Source organism: Sinohyriopsis cumingii, chromosome 16 (assembly GCF_028554795.1).
Source record: "Sinohyriopsis cumingii isolate HCF-2022 chromosome 16, ASM2855479v2, whole genome shotgun sequence".
Taxonomy (NCBI): Eukaryota; Metazoa; Mollusca; class Bivalvia; order Unionida; family Unionidae; genus Sinohyriopsis; species Sinohyriopsis cumingii.
The window spans coordinates 64,494,280-64,520,160 of record NC_142976.1 but is presented as its reverse complement, the minus strand read 5'-3'; the positions used below and the strand labels follow the sequence as shown (position 1 = coordinate 64,520,160).

At 37.7% G+C, this 25,881-nt stretch overlaps 2 protein-coding genes across 2 annotated transcripts; both read left to right on the top strand.

Moving 5' to 3' along the window:
* Nucleotides 1-12,456: 12,456 nt before the first annotated feature.
* LOC149780594 (uncharacterized) lies at nucleotides 12,457-12,873 on the top strand. The gene has a single exon (XM_089936223.1). It carries the CDS (start codon nucleotides 12,457-12,459, stop codon nucleotides 12,871-12,873), a length of 417 nt encoding a protein of 138 aa, XP_089792349.1.
* Nucleotides 12,874-12,892: 19 nt separating this feature from the next.
* Nucleotides 12,893-13,600, top strand: LOC149780593 (uncharacterized). Its single transcript, XM_089936222.1, has one exon. It carries the CDS (start codon nucleotides 12,893-12,895, stop codon nucleotides 13,598-13,600), a length of 708 nt encoding a protein of 235 aa, XP_089792348.1.
* Nucleotides 13,601-25,881: the final 12,281 nt, after the last annotated feature.

Genomic DNA, 25,881 nt, shown 5'->3' with positions numbered 1-25,881 from the left:
CTACTGCTACTTTTAAAGGTGTGTCCGATTAATATCAACATTCGAACCTATATATAGTCTTGTCTACGAAAGTCATCATGATGGATAAATTTGTGTAGTCAAATCCGGTCCATCAACGATATATTTGTCTTCCGATTCGCTGTTGCAATTAAGTTTGTTTTAGACTCCGACCATGCCCTCGTGAGCAGCATGAGTGCGATTACAGCCACACACGCTACACCGCTCAAAACCAAAAGGACATCCTCGCATAAACACTGCGCAGATGTCAGTCCCTGCCAAGGTGGAGGAGCATGTGTCCGCCCTGGACAAGGCTCTCCAGACCTGCTTGAGCACGACGCTACAGCCACGTGGATCGCCATGAAGGGTGCCATCTACAGTACAGCTATGTCAATGTTTGGCAAGAAGGAACGATCCAGCCAGGACTGGTTCAACGCACACCTATCAAGGATGGAACCACAAATCGAGGAGAAACGAAAAGCCTTCATAGCTTACAAAAAATGCCCTAATAAACGGACGCTTGCTGCTCTCAGAAGTGCCCGAAGTAACACCCAACGCATCGCTAGACAGTGCGCGAACGAGTACTGGCAACAACTGTGTGAAGGGATCCAGCGCAGTGCCGAGTCCGGAAACATCCAAGGTACGTACAGTGGCATCAAGAAGGCTCAAGGCCCTACAATGAAAGAGGTCGCTCCCCTGAAATCTCTGATGGGAGAGAAGATCACAGACCGTGGGAAACAGATGGCCAGATGGGTGGAGCAGTACTCAGAGCTATGCTCCCGAGAAACATCAGTCACCGATGCAACCCTCAGCAGCATAAAGAATCTGCCCACCATGGAAGAACTCGACAAAGTGCCAACCTTAGAGGAGCTCAGCAAAGCAATCGACTCCCTTCCAAACGACAAAGCACCAGGTAGTGACAGCATCCCGCCCGAAGCTATCAAACGTGTTAAACCAACATTGATTAAACCTCTGCATGAGCTACTTTGCCTCTGCTGGGAGGAAGGAGTAGTCGGCCAAGACATGCGCGATGCCACAATTGTGACCCTGTACAAAAACAAGGGCGACCGCAGTGACTGTAATAATTACAGAGGGATCTCGCTCTTGAGTATCGTTGGTAAAATGCACGCCCGCATCATACTCAACAGGCTGCAGTTGCTGGCGGACCGTGTGTACCCGGAATCACAGTGCGGCTTCAGAGCAGGCAGGTCGACGACAGACATGATCTTCTCCCTACGACAACTCCAAGAGAAGAGCAGAGAGCAAGGTCAACCACTCTACATGATGTTCATCGACCTCACCAAGGCCTTTGACTTGGTCAGCAGGAAGGTCCTTTTTGAACTTCTGAGTAAGATTGGTTGCCCCCCAAAACTCCTCAGCATGATAATCTCTTTCCATGCAGATATGAAGGGAACGGTCCTGTATGATGGATCCTCCTCAACCTCCTTCCCAATTAACAGCGGCGTGAAACAGGGCTGCGTGCTGGCACCAACACTTTTTTGGATCTTCTTCTCCCTGCTCCTGTCCTACGCCTTCGACACGTCCACGGATGGCATATATCTACACACCAGGTCCGACGGGAGGCTGTTCAACCTGGCACGACTGCGCTCAAAGACCAAAGTGAGAGCTGTGCTCATCAGGGAGATGCTTTTTGCAGATGACGTAGCTCTTGTGACCCACACAGAGGAAGCCCTCCAGAGACTGAGAGACCGTTTTGCTGATGCCTGCATGCAGTTTGGTCTCACCATCAGCTTGGAAAAAACAAATGTCAGCGTGCAAGATACCACCATTGCCCCTTCCATCAAAATCAATGGTGTCACCCTGGAAGCAGTCAACAACTTTACCTACCTAGGGTCAACCATCAGCAACACTCTCTCGATTGATATGGAGCTGGACAGAAGGCTTGGAAAGGCAAACACCATCATGGCTCGATTAACGAAAAGGGTGTTGGAAAACAACGCGCTGACAGAGCACACCAAGGTCCGAGTCTACCAGGCCTGCGCTCTCAGTACCCTTCTATATGGAAGTGAGACCTGGAGTACCTACATGAAAAAAGAACGCCGGCTCAACTCCTTCCATATACGGTACCTAAAACGCATCCTGAAAATCAGCTGGCAAGACCGTGTTCCACACAGCGAGATCCTGCAACATGCAAGTACCCCCAGCATGTACTCTCTGCTGAGCAAACACCGCCTTCGATGGCTGGGACACGTCCGACGCAAGGAGGATGGAAGGCTGCCAAAGGACATCCTATATGGACAGCTGGCTACTGGCATGAGAAGAGTCGGACGCCCCTCACTCCGTTTTAAGGATGTATGCAAGAGGGACATGAAGGCATGCAACCTTTCACCCGATGGCTGGGAAGAACTGGCTTAGGACCGAGACACCTGGAGACTGACGGTAAACAATGGCATATCAGTCGCTGATGCGAGGAGAGGCCAGTTGGCGGCAGAGAAACGTAAGAGAAAGAAGAACGCGGCAGCAACCACAGTAACGCAGACTTCCCAGTATATCTGCACCAACTGCAATAGGGACTGTCACTCACGTATAGGCCTGCACAGCCACAGCAGACGATGCCAACAGAGACAGACAAAACCCCAAGGGCGCTATTCGCATGGTCTTTCGAGACTGAGTCGCCAATAATAATAATAATAATAATAATAATAATAATTATTATTATTATTATTATTATTATTATTATTATTATTATTATTATTATTATTATTATTTAGTAGTACTAGTAGTGGTAGTAGGAGTAGTTGTATTATTATTATTATTATTATTATTATTATTATTATTATTACTGTTATTGTTGATTTTGTCGTTGGTCTTGTTGGCTCAGATGATATTGAAATATATTTTACACTGCCAGACCTATAAACTGATTATGCTCTTTTGTCATTTCAGAAATCCCGCTTAGTAATAAAACCAAATTCAAATTTGTTTAGTTCAAGGAACATCATGTGTCTTTGATTAATATACCTGTTACATGAAATAATGTTTAATTCCTGCATTAGTTCCTCAACTTTTGCATGTACAATCAGTAATCTTCTACAACCGATCCTAAAGGTTATATAAATGTTATTTTGGGGGAAAAATAGTTCTGAATTCCCTTAACAATGTAGCTGACACATATCCTCTGGAAGGTCACTCCGTTAACACTTCATGATATAAGTGATTTTCAATACGAAGAATGTCTGTCTGAAAATGAAATAAAATCGGACATATTAAGTAACTGATATGGTTCATATATCTCTTACATAAAGAGAATAGTATAGCGTCATCATTGTTGTTGTTAAATCGAGTCAATTTTCTATTGCCATTTGAAACAAGAATGATACTTTAAGTCAGAAAAGATATATCTGAACAGACTTCGATATCCGTCAGCTCCTCGAATATTTCATTCCCCTTAAGAAATAATGGCAAAGGAATAGTTCCGTTCTGAACAGAAAAAAACAACGTTGTCCTAATAAATCATATCATAATGGATCATTGTAGTGCTTTAAATATCTGCAAATTACTCACGCCTAATTTGAACACAACTCGCGCCTAATTTCAGTACGACGTAAGATGGAAGCCTCAGATGGTACGTAAAGGATAGTCTTCAAAATGCTGGGTTTTGAAAAAGGTCTTACACCCTGAAAAGCAATATACACATTCACAATAGCCCAGAACGCAACAGACGGAAAATGTCACTTATTGCAAATTGGGATTATGAAAGGAACAAATGGGGTGAATTAAATAAAAAAGCAAAATATGAGGTAAAAATATATCAAATTAAAAATGCTATGCCAAAGCATATAATGGACAATATGTTTAAAAAGAAACGCAATAAAGTCAGTACTAGTATACAGTTCTTTAATTTATATATTTAAAAGCAGTTTTAAAGGTACCCATTTTTGTATTAAGTATCAAAGAGGTCAAAACGTTCAATTAAAGGTTTCTGGAGATTTTCTTTCTGAAACTTTGTTTATTAAGATAAATATATTTTTATTTACAGACCCGGCGACTAAATTTGAAGGCGTCTTCCTTTACCGTATTCAGAACCCTCCACTTCAAGATTCACCGTCAAGATAACTATCTGTGTGCGATGTTTATGTACTCAACGATATGAATCTAGGTTGAAATGCGCAAAAAATTTAATTAGTACAAAATTGGGCAATCAAAGGAGGACAGATTTAGAATTTGTAATGATTCATCTGTTATTTATTTGCATAGCAATTATGTAATTGTATGATTGGTTTTTATATTTGCATTTAGATAAGTGGCAAAAATGTACGCAAGAATATGCACAAAATAAGTAAGAAATTATTTGAATGGCATGTAGTTACAAGAAGAAAGAAAAGTCTACTGAAGATAACGAGTGGAGGAGGAGAATTAAAAAACCATTAAGAGCACAGATAGACTGACTACGAATATTATGTAATATTATGCCAAAATAAATATAATTTATCATTTACACTGATTTCGAGGATAGTTTTAAGAGGCGAATATGTTTTCTCACTCATTATATTCAATCTTAGAGGCTCTTAGAAAAAAGAGAAAGAGTCTAGAATTCTTGTCAGTTGAATGGGTCATTAGATAAAGTTTAGAGATAATGGACAAAACATGGTGCATGCTATGTTAAATTAAAGTCGGCTATTGACTGTTATAACTGCGAAAACTGTTCCCTGCAATAAAAGAAGAAAAGCTGCAATACTGAAACCGCGTGAAATCAGAAACGTTAGAGAAGAAAGCCTTGCTAAAACTGACACCAAAAGAAACCATAACGAAGTATTCAAGATTTTTTTCAAACTAATCCAAGAATCAAATAATAAATATTAGACATTTTGTTGAACAAACCTTCATGACAAAGAGTATAGCTTGAAAAGATTTCCCATTTTGCAAACCAATCGAACAAACTGAGTCAAATGGGCACTTTCATTGCTCATTGTGTGTAGGAGAGAACATTGTTACATAGTGGTGTTGATGATCCCCGAGGAAAATCAACAAAAAATTGTCATGGACTTGTACGTCCCTGGGGACGGGGTCCATTTGTTGTTTTCGTGTCAAATTCGTATCTCAATTACGCATTTATTATGGTGCCCTGGAATGTCGTATCACTTGTAATGTAAATAAATTGTCATTTTAAGTCATACGTTCAACGGACTGACAAGAGTGAGTGGATGCACCCAATTAATAAGAAACAAACATTAGGTTTCGATCACATATTAACAGCAGCTTTGTATCTCAGAAATCGTTAGTGATACGTTTACGCCATCGGTGGCGCTTCAATGGCTTCCTTAGAACAGAATGAGCACCAAACTACCAATATATCTCATACTGGCTTTACCGTTTCACGCAAGTAAGTCAACTTACTGAACGTCCTATTTACATATTGTGAATCTGAAATAGTTTTTCTTTTTAACTTCGTCTTAATACTTTACTAATATCATTGGTAATAAGATTGTACTAGCACTGTCATTAATTATTTATTTTATATTATTTCAATATTTCGGTTACAAATCAAGCCTCTATACATGACTGACACAGTTGTATTCTGATTAGAGTCCTAATTGTGGGTCCTGCCATACTGGACACACGGTACTAATGGTATGGAAAAATGGGAACCAACCTGGAAATGGGTGAACCTAAAATAGAGTATATATGGGTTTGGCTGACCAGGATTGGATAATAATGTAAGTTATGTTGTACGAAAAGTAACCTGTTGAGAGCTTATCCTAGTTGTAAGTGGAAAAATAATAGAGACATTGTTTTATTGATGGAATTTCAGTCCCTTAACAGTCTTGAGTTTTGAACACTCATAACTAAAATTAGCACCTGCCTCTTTGCTGCGGAATTGAAAGCACATGTTTTAAACACATGCAGGTCCAGAAAATGCCGCGGCTCATTTCCTTTCCTCTACACAGAAGCTGACATCCAGGTTTCATCTATACTGATAAATATAGATTTGATCATGAGCACTCAAAATTTTAAGTTGTTGAATTTTTAATATCATGAGGTTTGCATGGGTTTACTATGGGAACTGAATTAGTACTGTGAGTCCTACGGACATCTGTGCAGTTGATAGTATGTGAATGTCTGGGAATTGTTGACCCTGTTCCATGGTTGTTATATTTTGTAATTACTGACTTCATCTTCGCCGTCTAAATTAATGGAGAATAACGGGCGGGGGAAACGTAAGCATTAGCTAATCTACACATGCACCACGATCTTTGGGATTGGATACAGTATAAATAATTAATGGTCGGTGGCCTGTTTGTTTGAAAATGTTGATGACTGAGGCCTCAGGTTTTTATGAAATGTTGAACGTTGGTCGCCCAATTTTTGAGGCTTTTTGTTACTGTTGATTGCCTAGCATATATGTACAAAAATTGGGGATAGAAGAGCTAGCGACCTAGGATTTTGGTGGATAGAATATGGTTTGAACTAAACATTTAACTAAGGATAGGATGGTCGATGGTCCACTATGCAAATTTAGGTTACTACTGAGGCCGTCCAAGATGAGATTTTGTTGAGGTGAGCAGAAATGTAAAAGACCGACTTGACAGAGACCAACTTTGTGTACATTTATCTAAAAAAAAAGTAATCCTATTGTATAATGACTTCATCCCAGCAAATAGTTCAGTATGTGAAAGATAGCTATCAAGCATGGCAGAAACGATCAAACGTCAAAAGAGTGTTGGAAGCATTCATAGTAAAAAATTCTTAACACTATGGTCTTCAACGTATGATTTAATCGTGTTAGACCTGTATAACGAGCTGCTGAATTCCCGCCTGTCAGCTGGCGTTGATAACGCTAATTAAAAGTAGTGCCATCCAATAGAATACGAGACTTAAAAATGCAGACTGTTTTTATTACTGTAGAGATCAGTTAAATAATGAAAATTGTTGCCATTTTATGCGTAATCATGTTTTTGGTGTCTATTTAGTGATAACGACAGTAACGAAGCACATATGTTTTCTGATCAAACAATAAATATAACATGGTGCTTTCTCTTTCCAGTACTGTGGCATACATAACTTGATAAATTACGAGTTACAATTTCATGAAATATTGTAATTAATTATATTTAAATTTATTTGCTCTTCATAATTTACATACTATGTAATCGAGTTGCAACATACATACATACATACATACATACATACATACATACATACATACATACATACATACATACATAGCCACACATAAATATATTTATATACCAAATGGATAATAAAGATTCCAAAATCATACGTCATTAAAAAAGTTGCGTGCTATATTTAGAACTTCATATTCCTGTTGGAAAGGAAAATTTTTTTATTACGCAATCCTTGCTCCAGATACCGACAGACTGACAGACGATGACCTTATATATATATATATATATATATATATATATATATATATATATATATATATATATATATACACACGCTTTTTTAAATTACCGCAGCGTCTGTAACTATAGTTGCAGAATATGTCAATGTCGATACATTCTCATCTTGATAGTTTTATATCTGCGATCACTGGGCATTTAGCAGTAATGAGAGCTCATCGAGATAAACGCTGATAAAACACCTAGATATGACTTCGTTTGATCTTCACGACGCGAAGCATACCAAGAAACTGCCAGATTAGAAATGCAGGAAAACAGGTGTAGAAGCAATCCAGTTAATATTTCTGTTGCTTCCGGACGTATCCTATATTAAGCAATCCGCCTTTTTTCTTAAGCTTAGATATGTACACATATCATTTTGCTCATCATTCAACCGAATAAGGAATTATCACTCTTGTAGTCTGGAGACATATCTAAATTAGTCTTACTGTGTTTCGATAAGGTTCCTTTCCAGAGTAAGCACACGCGATTGATGATACATCGTACCTCCAGATCCGTCTAGTTCCTCGATTTGTATTGGCAATGGATACTGAGAAGTGTACTGTCAAAGATGACAGCTGTATGTGCTCGCTTATACGTCAAGTCTACCGCTCCGGTGGCCTAGTGGTTAGAGCGACCGCCTCGGATGCGGGAGGTCGTGGGTTCGATCCCCAGCCGAGTTATACCAAAGACTTACAAAACTGGCGCTCAGCATTAAGAGGTTAGTGTTAGGACTGGTCAAACTGTTGTCAGGATAATGTGACTGGGTGGGACATCATGCTACATGCCTGCGGCATGATGCCCCAGTGCTAGACATCGCTATAAACAGCCACACTGCAGACATCGTAACGATATGACTGAAAAACTGTTAAAGCTACGTTAAAAATCCAAATCACTTCACATCGCAACACATATAAGTCTAGTCCAACTCCAAATTGAATTTAGACCAAGATATGTCATTGTATAATGCGCCAGCGTATCAGGGTATGTATTATTTGCCGTCGGACTCGACTTACTAGCGAGTAAAACGTTGTATAACCTATGGTTTAGTTTATTGGAGGAAAAATATATATTTGCCTTATTTCGAGTGACTCTTTTATTTTCACGTTTTACAAGCAATAAATCAATCTGAAGCCTGAATAAGAAACACGCCGTGCTGAACGTTTTCTTAAGCGACAACTCCAATTTTTGGTTATTGTTATGATTCTTATTAAAGAACAATATGTTTCATTATGATAATCTCTTTCTTTATTGTCTGCCTAGCTGCTGTTCAGACCTGTACATCAAAATGTATACCATGCTGAATGCCAAAACTTAAGTCTGAATGAATCTGCGTATCGTATTAAAAAATCCTTTTCGCGTGTATTCTTGTATAGGTGTTACCATGCATTACCGTATAAGAGTTAACTCTTAAATTTGTTCTTGATTTGATTTTACGATAATATGATACAATCTGGCATCATTGTCAGCCATTTTAATATAAGTAACCTTGATTGTTCTTTTCCTAATCATAATTTTGCAACACGTGATTTTTCCCGATCTGATGTGTTCCTGGCTCTTAAGATCGTCGACAGTAACCTAGATCTGCATAACAATGACAGAATGTCTGACAACTGGGGGCGGTGGGGTGCGCTATCAAAACTTTCTGGATCTTTTGAACAATCACGGCATTACATTTATCAAACATTGTAATGCAGTGTATTTTTATTGTCCTATTATCAGGTTTAAAAGAATTAAATATTTATTCACTGGCCATAATAAAGATCGCTTGCGTTGTATCGTGTGTGTGTGTGTGTGTGTGTGTGTGTGTGTGTGTGTGTGTTAGATCTCAGATACCGTAAATAATCAATTATTGTAGATTAAAGTTCAGATTTAGAAAGACATTCTTTGCCAGCTATCTTACCTTAGCAATTTTAAACTCTGAAAATCAAAAACCTGAGGAAGAATAACGCTTTTAATCACTCTATGGCGTTTTCAAGAGATTCAATAGCAATTACTCATAGCTACTCTTGCGTTAATTAATTAATTCCGAACCAGATTTCCCCGATAAAAGTTACCAGCAAAATGTTTCCTAACAAGAATACAGAATCATGCAATAAATTCTCCTTGATCCAGGTCTCTACATTCATCTCTTCAACATGCAAAATACGCGTTTTGCATACCAGCGATAGTTACAATTAAAGAAAGAGAAATGCATGCCTTTCAAATGCTTACTGATGAAGATAAATCGATCACCTTTATACTTATTTGCATAGATCGTTGCATAGGTGGTTGATAAGATGAGATCTGTGAAAATGTAATGAGTGATCGCTAACCATCCACGATCATTACTATCGGAGGTGGATCAAGAGTTGTCATGGTGATTGCCACTTTTTGCCCCCTTTCAACGGAAGAAAATTTCGAATGAAAACGTCGTTTTGGTGGTAAACAATTCGATGAATCAAAAGGATCCGATCGTATGACTCGTGTATGTAAAAGCTGGTGAGAACATACCTGGATCATAGAAACGAAATGCATGACAGCAACAACTATAGCTTATGGTTTTCTATTAGGTGAGGAGGTGTGGAATCTTCATACAGTGCGTGCACTTTTTGTTCTTTGTAGCAAGAGGTTGTTTGTTCTACCGGAAACATTAACGGAGTAATATGGTAAGCAAAAATCATGAACTACTTATGTGAAATGCTGATAACATAAATTTTTACCGCATTTTAATCGGGTTTGCTCTGAGGATGAAATGTATTTTTCGTGTTCTGACTTCGTTTTTAGTCTGACTTTACAAGCTTATCATCGATTACAAGGAAAAGGTCAAACTCGAGGAAAGGTGTAACTTATTCATGCATTCTACGTTGATAGGTTTAAAATGCTTTACCTGCTCATTATATATTTATAACTGTTACGTTTAGGCTTTTACAAAACGTAACAAGAAAAGAGTGAAGATAACAAGCTTTGTAAAATTTAACAAATAATTTATTTCCCTATAAAAAGAAGGTAAAAATGAGAAAAATAACTTACGGTTTTACGAATCAAATCCAAAATGAATCCAAGAATAATCCAAGAATTAAAAAGTAGAAGTCCTAGTAATGAAACGTCCTAATGAAACTGAGTTCGAATCCCAAAGAAAGCCAAAATGGAAAGCGATGACATATGCCGAGAATCACAGAAAATAATATTCCAGTATTTGAAATCTATGTAAATTTTGATAACTGTCTTTGTCCAAGAATTAATTAAGAGCACAAGTATTTCCAGGGAAAACAATCTTAAAATCCAAATAATTTGAAGAAAATAAAAATAATTAGCCCCAAAACTGGTCACAACATAACACACTTTAACTTCTCAAGTGTTAAGGCAAGTAATGACTATTCTTTCTCAAAACATCAATAATAAAATACTAGCTACGACGCAAAACAGATGCCTGGATGTGGGTCAACCCATCTGGTAAAACCAGAGTTTGTAGCAATTGCTACATGTTATTTTTCACGTACTCCAAGTATGGCCTCGATTTCACTTTATGAATCTTACTCTGAGAAAGAATTAAACAAATTTAAAAGGTTGTTTACTTCAACTCTTACTGGTTCTAAATCAAGGTCAGGAACTATGACAGCATTATATACAAAGTTTCTATTATTAGTTGTTTACGAAAAACAGTCAGATCAAACAGAACTGAACTGAATTTCTGGACAATGTCAAATCCAGTAAATAAAATTAGATTACAATAGCAAGTAATGGAATAAAAAAATTAAAACTTACAAACAAACAATTAAATTAAATCAAATATAAATTAAACCAAATATACCTGACAGTAACCCCACCGACGTAAAACAATTTAAACCTGCAGCGAACATATATTTTAAATTTGCATTATTCTTTATCAAGATTAAACATTATTTTATGAAGATAATTTTTACACCGATAATTTTGCTTATTACGTATTCAAAAGACAACAAAAAGATTAAAATATTCCATGTCAGTTATGTAGTTATTTTATAACTCATAAAATTTTGTTCACAACTTTAACATTATGAAATGTAAGTCGCAGTTTCCTCAGACAATTTTTGAACCATGTATTCATGGGTAATATTGAACGCCGTTTTCAGCACATGATAGGCTATACATGGCGGACAGAACGTTTGGTAGAGAAAGAACCCGGAAAAACTCTGGAAAGACCCAACAACCCAAGGGAAGATACTAGCAAGCTCTCTCACATGCCCATGCTGGTCGAGCCCGAGACTCGAATCCAAGCGGGAAGAGGTAAAATGTCAGTGATCAGTAAAAGGCGAGTGCCTTAGACGATTCGTCCACCAGTGGCACCAATGAATAATTAACAGATACAAGTTTGACCGGCTCTTTAAAGGACTTTAAATGAGAAAGACTCATGGCTGAGCAAAAAGGAAAATGAGATTCAGCCCTATGCAGACAGCAATGACATGAAGAACGTTCATTATGCTTCGAAGACAGAGTCATCAGGGACATCTCTAATAATAAGGTTTGCGAGCGCCACGCGGATCACTGACAAAGAAAAAATATTTCAAAGATGGGCTGAAAGCATCCTCAATCAACATTCATATATTAACGAAGAGGAAATTAATCGACTGCCGCAAGTGGAAATCACCATATCAATTGCTGATCCCCCAGAGCGGAATGAAACTGAAAGCAATCCATCTGATATTATTTGGCAAAGCACTTAGAGCAGGTGCTGTACCAGCAGAAGTCTACAAAGCAGCGGGCTCGTACATGCCACAGAAAACGGCTGAACTCTTCCAGTCAATATGGACTCAGGGAACTATATCCCAGGAGATAAAAAATGCACACATCGTCCACTTGTACAAGCGGTAAGGCAACAGACAGTCCTTTAACATCTATTTGGGCAACTCCTTGCTGTCAGTAGCTGGCAGAACCCTTTCCAGAATTATGCCTTATCGTGTAGTGCATGACATTGATCAAGGGCTCCGTCTAAAGAGTCGGTGTGGCTTCAGGAAAAGACGATGGAACAAAGACATGGTACTTGCACCTCGTCAACTCCAGGAGAAATGCTAGAAACAGAACTCCAACTGTACACGATATTCATCGACCTTACAAAAGCCTTTGACAGTCATCCATGGAGGCCTTTGGAAGATCATGGGAAACTTTGATTTGCCGAGAGAAATCGATTGCGATGGTTCGACAGTTCCATGACGGCATGCTCGCTCGTGTTGAGGATGACGGTGAGTCATCTGAACCATTCCCAGTCACCAATAGAGTCAAGCAAGTCTGCGTGTTTTCCCCAAACCTCTTTAGTATGATGTTCTCCGCCATGCTTACTGATGCAGTCCGTGACTATGACACTGGGATTGACATCAGATACCGGACTGACAATCAGTCTAATCTGAGAAGATTACTGGAAGTGACTGTTCGTGATCTCCTATTTGCTGACGACCGTTTCCTGTATGCTAAATCTGAATCAGACATGCAACAGAATATGGACCATTTCTGCTCAGTTTGTGACAATATCGTTTTGACAATTAGTATCAATTAGTATCAAGAAGACAGAAGTGATGCACCAACCTGCACTCGGAAAGCCTTATGTACAGCCTTCCAGCACGGTAAATGGCCAAACTCTCAAGGCAGTGGACAAGTTTACCTATCGTGGCAGTGCACTATCACGTGCAGTCCACATCGAGGATGAAACCAAAGCCAGACCTGCTAAAGCAAGCGTTTCCGTTGACAAACTACATGCAAATATGTGGGAGCGCAGAGGCATCAGTCAACAAACAAAATTTAAGGTCCGCAAGGGCATTGTATTGCAGACCCTGTTGTATGCTTGCGAAACCTGGATGGTTTATGGACGCCTTGCCAAAAAGCTGAACCATTTTCACATGGGTTGCCTATGGAAATTGATGATAATAAGATGGCATGACAGGGTTCCAGACAATGAGGATCTCACACGAGCAGGAATTCCAAACACCCACACTCTTCTGATGAAATCAAAGCTGAGATGGGCAGACCACGTCGCCAGGATATCAGTAGAGCGTCCACCAACGAAAATCTTCTATAGCGAACTGAAGGCGGAAAGGCGAGCTCAGGGTATTCAGAAGAAAAGCTTCAAAGATTCCCTCAAGTCATCGTTGAAATACTTCAATATTGACCCTGAGTCTTGGCAAGGTCTCACACAGTATCGTTCTATCTGGCGGAGTCTCATCCTTACTGGAGCTTCAGATTTTGAAAGGAGGAGAACTGCAGAGGCAGTGCAGAAGCGTGAGTAGCGTAAATCTCAGACAAATAGCACATCCTCCATAGATCAGGCAAACGCAGACGGCATCTCCTGTCCAGTGTGTCACAGACAGTTCAGAGCATAAACTGGACTGTTCAGCCATTCACGCACTCACTGAAACCAAACCTGTTAGTGATGGCATGGTGATCTTCGACTCGAAGGATGACCACAATAGAAGAAAGAAACACAATGTCTCAATTCCTTTAGACCTTTTCTAAAATTAATTAGTAGAAAATAATTCCAGTTTGATAAATAAAAACTAATAAAGATGTTGATGAGGATAGTGATGGAGGAGGAAATGGATGACGAATAGCTTCGAACTATATTAAACTATCAGATGAGCTGCAATTCTCTTGCTTCTCCAAACGTTTCATAATCAAGGCCAAATAGCCTGATCATTTGATAATTTACAGTTATATTGAAGTTCACAGGAAACCATAGTGCCTCTCTGTGAAATAAAATGATCACAATCCTTCAATGTACTGACCCTAGAAGACAATTGTGCAGATATTGGCAATGGATAGTACCTAATTTTACATCACTCACAGCAGGCCTTACAAGGAAAGAAAGCTGGCATTTCCACATTTAAGTTCCAGTGAAATGTATTAAATATCAAAGAAATATAATTGGGCGAAAAAGGTGTGACCAGACATACCATTTGTTCAGTATTTTACCCGTTTCATATTTATTGTATCAATCCATAATTCCCCATATCTGAAACCTTACATATAGTTATACACATGTATCTGAAGTATGAATTCTGCCACCTGTATAGGATCATCCGGTATAAATATCCATTCCAACAGTGACGCTTCAATCCATCAAGCTTACATGGCACAAATTGAAGGAATCGACAGAGAACCGTCAGACAGAAGCCTTTTTATGTTGGGTGACATGTAGCAGCTATCATTTAGAAGTATATAATTTTAGGAAAATTACAACTAATGTTGATCACCGAACTTTTTTTTAATCGGTTTATCTCTTCGCGATGCTGTCTCAAGACGAAGAGAAATAACCTGATGGATAATTAAGATAATAATAATTTATCGAAATCCATGCGTACATCAAGTTGACGGATGCGAGAAACAAACTGAAAGGAGTAAAACGATAAATAGGAATGTTTGAGTATCATAGAATGAACCGACTTCTCTGTTAAACTTTGATTATATCTTCCACAATCGGGTCCGTACCGTCTAGTTAGACATGTAGATTTCTGTAACGTATTCGGGTCCGTACCGTCGAGTTAGATGTGTATATTTCTGTAACGTAATCGGGTCCGTACTGTCAAGTTGGACTGTACATTTCTATAACGTAATCTGTAAAACAAACATAAAACTGGCACATTATGGTTGAGTGAAGGTTTATTAAACCCCTCTTTCAAGATAATTTGTAAAGATATATTAATCCAGTACATTTTTTTCGCAAGCAAAGAGATTATAATAGACTGAAACCCGTTCAAACGTTTGCCAGAGATCTCGAGAAAGACTTTGAAGTGTCAATCATACTCTCTTTTCGTGCTGCAATACATATATATGATCAGTTGAGTAGCATGGATTAAATGCATTAAGATATTATTAATGTTGCGGAAATACGATAATAATAGATACAAATGAAATTGAGAACTTTTTGGAAGTTCGAAAACCTTCTTCGATTGAGGGCTAATTACAAACGTTTTAGTACAAGCAGTACAAGAAGATGCGTGGGCCTGTACGTTAGGAACATTCGTGAATGCCCTTTGCTCTTATTTCAAATGTGCGAATATATGTCTTAGAAGCAGGATACCTTAGAGATAAATACATTGCATGGGTCATTTATTTGAAGCTAGTATCAGATAGTACTTGAAGTGATGAATGATGGGCTTCTGTCAAACACTTCATTATCGCACGCTGTGAGCCGGGCATAAATCATTGATTTTCAGGTACTCATCGTTCAAGATCACCACGTATAGCTTTTCTGATAGACATTCTTTGTGGTCACTCTAACTAGCCATTCTGAACTGCATGCATTACTCTTTTAATCTGCATGTATTATATGGGAAACTATGGCCTATATATTATTATTACATAGTATCTTTTCTTATAAATCCATGTTTGTAACTATTGAATCTTTGTTATATATATATATATATATATATATATATATATATATATATATATATATATATATATATATATATATATATACAACCTCCAATATATGACTGTTTGAATTAACTGGAATACTAATTAATTGGAACCTCAGTATAAGGTTTGAACTATCAAAAAAGGTATCAAAACGATCATATTTTTCGTCCTTGTTTGTTTATCATTGATTAGCAGCAATTGTTTCTGCATAGTAAGCAGATTCCAAAAGTTAAATCAAATCACGTGTCTATCTTGAAGATTAAACCCTTTTTATTTACCATACAATTAATGATTTATAATCGCCTATAGCCTACTCGCTTATAAAATGGTTCCAACTGCTCACAATTTCGACCTTAATGTGCTGTCGCATAATGCATCGACAGATCAGGTATGTGTTCCTTGTTCTACTGAGAACTTCTGACAAAATGTATGGACAAAGATTTGACGGCGCATTATGCCACGGCAGATCTGAGTCTGCGCAATTTGCAGTTGGACTCCACTTAAAGGGAGCTTAGTCGGTACATTGAATAATAACAACCATTGCCTAAATCGTAGGCTTCATTATATATATTCCACGATAACCTCTTGTGGGTGAAAATACATATTTTATTTTATTGTAAAATCGTCCTGATTCCAACATGGTCTACCATAATGTCATAATCTGATAATAATACGACACCCCATTTTCGCCATGCTGCCCAAAATTAGTTTACCACGACCGACGTACATTTGGTCTGAAATACATATCCATCCATCGGGAGAGGCTGTTTTGATCTCGACTGTTCTTGCATCCGTTTTCGTAACGTTATCTATTTCGTTATTTTTTTACGAGGGTTTTGACGCGAAAATTAGCAAATGTTGAAAACACTTGTGCTGCAGTAGACGCTTAGTATGATAGTCTCCGTTAGACTACAGATTAACTGAGTGCTTATCCCAGATCAGATTGTATTTCGTTTTTTTGTAGTCTAGTTTCGAGCGTATCTCATAAGAGGCCATAATCGGGCTCATACAAATTCTTTAACAATATCATCGTTTTAAATACCTGAATTGTCAAATTGGTTTTAGGAGAAGCAGATCGTCGTTAGGGAGATGTTTCAGGCGCTGTGGAACGTCAGGAACAGGTTTTAACAAACAAAATTAATAACATATTAAAAAGAGCAGCAGATACGGCCAAATAACAGAAGTATGTTGCCAATTTAATTTATATTTACTAGCCATACCATACTGCTTATATAGTAATCAGGAGCCTGGGCTTATTAAAATTCTTGTTCAAGCAATATTACTAGGGAAGACTGGTTTTGAATCCAGGGTAAAATTCTCCCCTTTTTATCAAGATATTAATCGTCGGGTCAGATTACTTAAGTGAGAATGTAAGCTACATTAAACATGAACAGAAGAGCAGATTTATCGGTAGGCTGATTATATGATAAAAACAAACACTCTCGTCCGTATTTTCTTCCATTCTTTAGACCGGATCGTACATGTTTTGCATCAAATAAACGTACTTTATCTTACAAGACACTCGAGCGCAGTGGTGTGAGGAAAATCCCTATCATTATTATTATTATTATTATTATTATTGGCGGTGGTGATGGTGATGGTCGAATTAAAAAATCTAAAGCTCTTTCAAAGCCCAAAATGTGCACTTTTTAAATACCAAAGCTTCATTTATATAACGATTTATTACTTTCCCCAGAGCAACATTTCATTCCCTTTTAACAGTATCATTTTATTAAATATACGGTTCCAGACGCAGTGGAGCTGGGTACTAATAAATAATACAATATTGGATGATGTTGCTGCATTTAGATTCGAAAGAAAATCGCGACTCTGTTTATTAGGATGAACATGCTATGGGAATTCAAGATGACTGATAAAAGTCTATTTTTCTCCAAATGCTGTTATTTACACTCTATATTTCTGATTATTTAGTCTATAGGCACGTTACCTAAAGACACTGATAGTCTGCACAGAATTTTAAAATTCATCGCTTTTTCGAGTTTCACGCAACTAAACCTTGTTTCCGCACAAAAGAGTGACTGAAACGTACAAGAAAGGGGTACAGTTTCAATGTCAGGTCAATCGCATCGCTAGAACGACAAAATGAAGAGACACCAAGTACTCGCACATACTGATCTGATAGAGTAGATTTATTATATTTTGAAGGTGTGGAGGCAAAATGAAGCTAATCAGTGGGTGGAGGTCATCTTAACACTTACCCCCTGTAAGTGGTAAGATGACCTCCAGCCTCTGTACGAGTGTCAGAACGATCTCCAGCTTCAAAACATTTGAGAGTGTGTTTAAACTGGATTCAAAACTCAGGAATTTTATAAAGTGAATTATGTTCAAATGCTACAACGGTCGATGTAGGGCCAGCGAATCGGGGTCCCCAAAAAAAGTATTTAAATATTTATTTACCGATTTCTTAACTGGTAACACTGGATCAACTCTTGCTTGTCGTACGTAGCCACCGTTTCCTTGCATTACAAGAAAACAGCAGGAAAGCTATCCATTAAAAATGAACGCAATTCCCCTTTAAGAAGATTACTATGTCTAGTACAAGTGTAAAATGTACAGACCCAGATCTGCCGGCGCATATGAAGTTTGTCTTGACTAATCAGAAAGACTAACTACATAGATCCTGATCTACAGACCCATTATGGAACGGTAGATCAGGGTCAATGTTGTTTGCAGTTGGACTTGACTTATTGTGTGTGTGGATTTTTAACGTATCTTTAAAAAAAATTCAGTCATATCGCTACGATGTCTGCAGTGTAGCAGTTTATAGTGATGTCTAGCACTGGGGCATCATGCCGCAGACATGTAGAATGATGTCCCACCCAGTCACATTATCCTGACACCAGGCCGACCAGTCCTAACACTAACCACTTAACGTTGAGCGCCTTGCGAGGTAGCTGTTACTACCATTTTTTAAATAAGTTTTTGGTATGACTCAGCCGGGGATCGAACCCACGATATTCTACATACTAGGCGGACGCTCTAATCACTAGGCCACCAGAGTGGTCTGACTCGACTTAGAAGCTAGAGTATATGGTGAGTGACTGTCTATGATCCTTATTTTAAAAATTTATTAGAATAGCGTTTGTAAATCTTTCTTTGTAAGATATGGATATTTCTTGTTAACTTTAAACCGCGTATTCAAACAATTTAGATAAATGAGCACGGACATTTAATAGCTCATGTTAATGCTGACTACGGCTTTACAGTAGATCAAATGGTTTCCTGTTTATTTTTTTTTTCTTAATTATTTTAGTATTATTACACACAATGAAAGAACTCAAAGCTAAATCATCTACATATGGATGCATATCCCTGGATTTCCTAATGAATATGTACATACGATCGTGATAGTCCACGAATCTTAGGAGAGTTTCCACAAGAGGTAGCGTGGGAAAATTTATATTTAATTTTGTTATTTGTTTAATAATACATCGTAGGGGTTATCTTGGAATACATTATCCCTGGAAATGGCTTGGGTCGCAAGCTGTTAATTTCCAAGCTTTCAACACGCTTTAATCAGAGAAAATTGACAGATCTGACAAGAACTAATAAAAACCAGCTCCTTCCCTCCAGAATAATACAGCCTGCACCAGCGTCTTCGTTTTATGAATGCAGTTCTCCTCAAATCATCAGAACGGTGCGAAAAATTACATGGTTTTGTTTTGGAAATTACAATGATAGTGCAGACATCATCTAACTGCGAAGAGTAAAGATGAAATAGTTTAAGTGCTCGAATAATAAATCAACTCCGATGTATATCGACCTCCTACTGTGAGCTGCAGTATACGTAAATACTGACTCTGATAATGTATCATTCACTTCCGTTCTTGAAGATACGCACATTTGATTAATTGCCAATTCAAAATGCAATTTCAAAACAATTTCATCACGCAGTCAATTATTCTTTCTCAATCAGTCACATGAAAACACCCATCTGTCCAATGTTCAATCGAATATTGAGCAGCCATGTCGATAACAATGCTAAAGGAATAATCAGCAGGTCAGCGACAGTGGTTGTCTCCCTTTATTGCAAGAATACGATATAAGTTTAAAAGAGTACATGTGGTCTATTTCCTTTTCGTAGTTCTTAAATAATAAATCAATCAATTTTTTGGTCCATGTAAACATACGAGGAAACTTGGCTAAAGTTCTGCTGCATAACCATATTCAAAACTTGTATGGCTTTATGGCTCTTTTGGCAGCTATTAATCAGCCTATAATATATTCTAAAGCGTATATATTAACATTGTTTCTTCATTGGTATCACGCTGAGTAGAGGGCAACCAACATGGCCAGATATACGACCATCCTGAATATTATGCCGATCTGTGTGTTTCTTCAGGGCACCTTCCTTTGCAACAATTAATACATCATGCTGATTGCAATGAAAAGTTATCTAATCGATCCATCATTAACAGCAATATGATCGCAGGACGTAATCTCTAGCATCGGACGCAAAGAGGGAATACGCTCAACACCTATGAGTCACATGAAGTGACACTCTTTCAGTGTAACGCATACGAATCAGTCCACGCATTTAATGATGATAGCTCCTTGCAGAACATCATAATCTTGCTCGTAGATTTGTTATGAAACAGAACAGCTGTCGCTGGGATTATCTTGGAACGTTAGATTAAAAAAAGGTGTAGAGCTAGATGATTTCCACGGATTCAGCATGCGTTAATCAGAGAACATTGATAAACCCTCAGTGAACTAACGAAAAGCAGTAACCATTTACCAGAACCATTAGTCTGCACCTGCATCTCTAATTTATGAATTCGAGGCTCTCAAAACTATCAAAGATTGTGGGAAATGGCTTCGACTAGAAACTTATAATGTTAGTGCAAAAAATATTTCACTTCGAAGAAAAAGGAAATATATTATTTTAAGTGTCTGAATAACAAAACCAGTCTGATCCTATTCATTCTCCTACAGAGAGAACTACTAAATATGAACACTAACTATTATTGCACTAACTACAGTTCAAGATAAGCACACGTCCATTCGTACAAAAATGTAGAACAGCAAAGGAAGAAAATGGGCGGACCACAATTATGGCATTGATGTTGAAACAATGTGCATTCTCCCTGGTGACTTATTAGATTCTCATGTTTAAAATATATACTTCCATTATTACAAAGGGATAATTCAAATGGATACAATCTCATTTATAGCGTTTCTGATTCTAAATGGTAAAATGGAACAATTGTCTATATTTTAAGCATTACAAGCTATTAGTATTTTGTTAGCCATTATACGATATACCTTGATGTGAATGCATAAGGTTAAAACCTTGGATTTCAACTTTGCAACAACAGAACAATTTACTGAATGAGTTGACAGTGTGTCTATTGCTTGGCGTCATCTTTTGCGTTGTTTTCTGTTTTCCAGATGAGAAAGTGGCTATTAAAAGAAAATGTACATTGAGCTGAAACCTGAAAATAAGACATGGTTTGAGGATGTAACGGTCGCCTTACGACTACAGACGTTGCCAGTCGATATAATGACTGCAAGACCACTTGCACCTTAAAGCAAACCTAACCAGAACGATGCCCACGCTTATGTTTAAAATAAACACAGACTAGAGTGATTAGCGATGCACGTATTGCGGAGGCCCGCGCTCACTACCAATTGTTTTAACGTTAATCTGGTTAGAAACCAAAGTTAGGAAAATAAGGACATACATAGTACAGAGGTCAGAACTAGTCTAAATGAGATTAAACTCATTCCAAATCTCATCAACATCAATCTGCAAGTCAAATTTGAAATCAAACAATCGTTGACAATGGTGTTCTGCGGAATCAAAGTCAGAGGTACTATCAATCATGATATGGTGTACCTCAGGGTAGCATATTATCAGTTACGCTATTCATCATCAGAATTAATAAGATAATCAATTGCATTAATCCAGGAACGGACTACTCGCTATATGTCGAGTCTTTATCTACTATTGATCAAAGTGAATGTATACTATCGAACATCATCACCTATATGAGTATTTAGAGTTCAAAAATGGGCAGTTTGAAATTGGTCGCTTTTCAAAGCCTTAAAACCGTTTGTATGAACTTTCAGCGATTTCGTTAAATTCTTGATGATCTAAAACTATTAGGACTGTTCTATCGTCTCTGTAGTTGAGATGACCTACTGTTCAGGTCTTTTTGAAAAGTAAACAAAATTTCATTTCTCAAATGACATAAACCTTGTATTTACCGGTAATACAACCCATGGTAGACATAGACTGGTGCGCAGGCCGGAAGGTCTTACTCTAGTTATACAGGATTTTAGTTAAATCTAAACTTGACTATGGTACGGTTGTTTACATGTAAATGTTACCAACGGATGCTTGATATGACACACAATCAGGGACTTAGACTTGTCTTGAAACATTTAGAACTTCCCTATTAGGAAGCCTCAGTGTTGAGGCAAAGAAAGCAACATTTGATTTGTGACAAATAAAACTGGCTCTTCAGTATACCACCAAGCTAATCCATAATCCCCATACGATACCGTCTTTAGGCCCAATTCCAAACACTCAGAAAGTGACGAATTCATCCTCACCTAGAAGAAGCACAACTCAGTCTTGCAAATAGTGCAATTTTTTGATAATTCATAAGGTCCTCAACAAATCCTCTCTTCTATAAGAGAAAATTTAATAAAATCAGAGCCTCCGATTGTGGTCTTACGTCCATGTATACAGATGATTAGAAAGACGGAGACAAAGTTGGTTTTGCAATTGCAACACCATATGGCACCATCTCGAAAAAAGCCTCCATTTTACCACAGAAATTACCACCATCAAATAAAGCCACTGAAACCTCTCAAAACCCAATTTCATCATCTTTATGGATTCCACTTTGCAAACCTTAAATGTGGCAATATCAGATATTAAATGATTTACTCAAGCAATCTGGAAAAAGGAATTTTGTAATGTTAGCTGCCCAGGTTAGTTTGATATTTAAGGATCATGAAAAGAGAGAAAACGCAGCTGAGGCTACCATGCAGTCAACAGTTTCCGTATTTTGACTATTCAAACAGTATTTAAATCAATCATTTGCAGAGTGAAGTGGTAATGTACCGATCGCATATACGTTTATCGTACCTACTAGTTCATACATCCTATGTGGTGAACCTCGATCACACTACATACTCTGTCAAGGTCCACGTTTACACTGAAGTGGAACATATTCTTGTAAAGTGTATCAAGTTCTATCCTGTTAGACGGGTTTTTGTCGAGTGTATCCAGTTCCATCCTGTTAGACAGATTTGTGTCGAATGTTTCAATTTCCATCCTGTTAGACAGATTCTTGTCGAGTATTTCAAGTTCCATCCTGTTGGACAGATTCTTGTCGAGTGTATCAAGTCCCATCATGTTAGACAGATTTTTGTCGAAGGTATTAAGTTCCATCATGCTAGACAGTTTTTGTCGAGTGTATCAAGTTCCATCCTGTTAGACAGATTCTTGTCGAGTGTATCAAGTTCCATCATGTTAGACGGATTCGTGCCAGTGTATCAAGTTCCATCCTGTTAGATAGATTATTGTCGAGTGTATCAAGTTCCATCATGTTAGACAGATATTTGTCGAGTGTATCAAGTCCCATCATGTTAGACAGATTTTTGTCAAAGGTATTAAGTTCCATCCTGTTAGACAGATTCTTGTCGAGTGTATCAAGTTCCATCCTGTTAGACAGATTCTTGTCGAGTGTATCAAGTTCCATCCTGTTAGACAGATTCTTGTCGAGTGTATCAAGTTTCATCATGTTAGACGGATTCGTGCCAGTGTATCAAGTTCCATCCTGTTAGACAGATATTTGTCGAGTGTATCAAGTTTCATCCTGTTAGACAAATTTTTGTCAATAAAAAAATATGAAGTCGAATGAAAACTCCTTGATGATGTACCAAGAGAGAAAATCTTTTATTTGATGAGTGACGGCGGTGTATATACCAAATTGACAAGATAGTTTGATTACTTTGTTATTTTATATGTACATTTTATGTCTAATACATTTTACAGAGTTATACCATCTTTACCTTTTACATATTTTGTAGCACCTCATGTTGGAGGGATTTATTTTCCTAACATTTGTTTGGTATATTGACATGTTTAGACCGACTGGTCCTTGCAGATCACTGGCATATCAACATAATATCTGAGAAGGCTTGACAATAGATTCTAGTAGGTCGGTGGTTCTTTCTGGGGTTTCCCCTTATTCTTTCACCACGAAATGGTGATTACTATACAGCTCGGCCGACTTCGTCGAGTGGTGCACCAACGTTTATCATTACACGTTATATGGTATTGATAGACAAAATGCATATTTACTATGTTTTACAAGTGTATGATGGAAACAATAGGCAATGATGTTAGCAAACCTGTAACATCGTAGCAACAGAATCTCTCACCGTAGACATGCCATCGTTTTGAGTAATCTTTGAAACGCTTCTTATCAGTGGCGTCACTAGGAGGCTGCACCGGGCGACACCATCAGAGGGGATGACACCAAAATGACTGTCTATAAAAATAAAAAAAATTGTGCAGGAAGGAGGTTCATGGGGGTGACTCCATGAGTTATTGCACATGACTGTCTATACAATTTTTGAATTTTTGTGCAGGAACGAGGTCCATGGGGATGATAACATGAGTTACCGCACTGGGTGACACCAACCCAAGTGACGCCACTCCTTCTTGTAATGAATGTTATAATAACTGAACATTTTGTATCACATTGATGTTTAAAACAATGTAATCACTTGTCCTTGATTACTTATAAGAGTTGGAATCTGTACACAGTGGACGCATACACTACCATTGTTGTTTTGTTGTTGTTTTAGGGTTTAACGCCACTTTTCAGCACAAGAAAGGCTATGCAAGGCCAGTATAAATGGTGGAGGAAGAACCCGGGAAAACCCCAGAAAGAGCCATCGACACACGAGAAGCTACCGGCAAGCTTTCTCGCATACCCACATTGGCCGAGCCTGAGACTCGAACCCACGCAGAGATGGCAGTGATCCGTAACGGTGAGTGCTTTGGACCACTCTGCCACTCGGGGCCCCTATATATATATATATATATATATATATATATATATATATATATATATATATATATATATATATATATATATATATATATATATATATATATATATATATATTATATATACACTACTACGTGACAAAATATGATCATTATTTTTCGATTACAGTTGTAAAGAATCTATCATTGATTTGATCCTCATGGCAAAACAACGCAACGTTAATCAGAGGGAGATTAATGTTGCTATGGGGGAGTGGGGTGGGAGTGGGGTGGGATTGGGGTTGGAGGGGGGTCTGAATTTTTATTTTTCTTATATCTTTTTGTTGAATAAAATTGTATTCTCCACAGCTAGACAGAAGTAGTATACTACCATTGGAGCAATATTTTACATCATATGGTTAAAAGATCACATACAATATGGCTGTGTAATGACATGAAGACGAAACAAATGACGAACGACCAGCATTGCTATAAACCATATTGTCCTGCAGCACCAGCACCTTCGTCAAACAGACTGAGAATTACAGAATTTTCATTCAATAATATTTTTGCCAGTAATATGATAATAGCACAATCAATTGTGTTGATAAACGTAATTTCTGACTTTTTCCCGTAACCGGTGCGAAAGTCATTTATAGGTATGTCAATCATGGGCGAAGGAAAGAAAAGCGTGCTAACAAATGAATAATAATAACATGACTTTAACGAAAGAGTGCGTCTTAGAGATAACTGTGACAAGAATTGCCATCTGTCAGGTATCAGAAAATCGTTAAATGACAGTCCACTCTCACTTTCACTCCACGCCATCCAAGCTGTTTTTATGTAAGAATTGTGTTAATAAGATCGTGAAATCCATGAAATTCTGTGTAAAATTAACTCAAATACTATCAAGATGACTGCCACAAACCACTGAATAGAGTGATATGCATTTGCAAATTTTACATATTTTCATCTTAAGTATTATTATTTACAGTTTGAAACAATAAAGATGATTTACATCATTACAGTAAAAATTGTAATTGTAATGAATATTTCGAGTAACAATTAATATCGCAGATCAAAATATAATCACGTGACCACGAGGAGCTGTTAATA

Coding starts and splice junctions, on each gene's coding strand:
- LOC149780593 (XM_089936222.1), top strand. CDS start 12,893: ATGCACCAACCTGCACTCGGAAAGCCTTATGTACAGCCTTCCAGCACG.
- LOC149780594 (XM_089936223.1), top strand. CDS start 12,457: ATGGAGGCCTTTGGAAGATCATGGGAAACTTTGATTTGCCGAGAGAAA.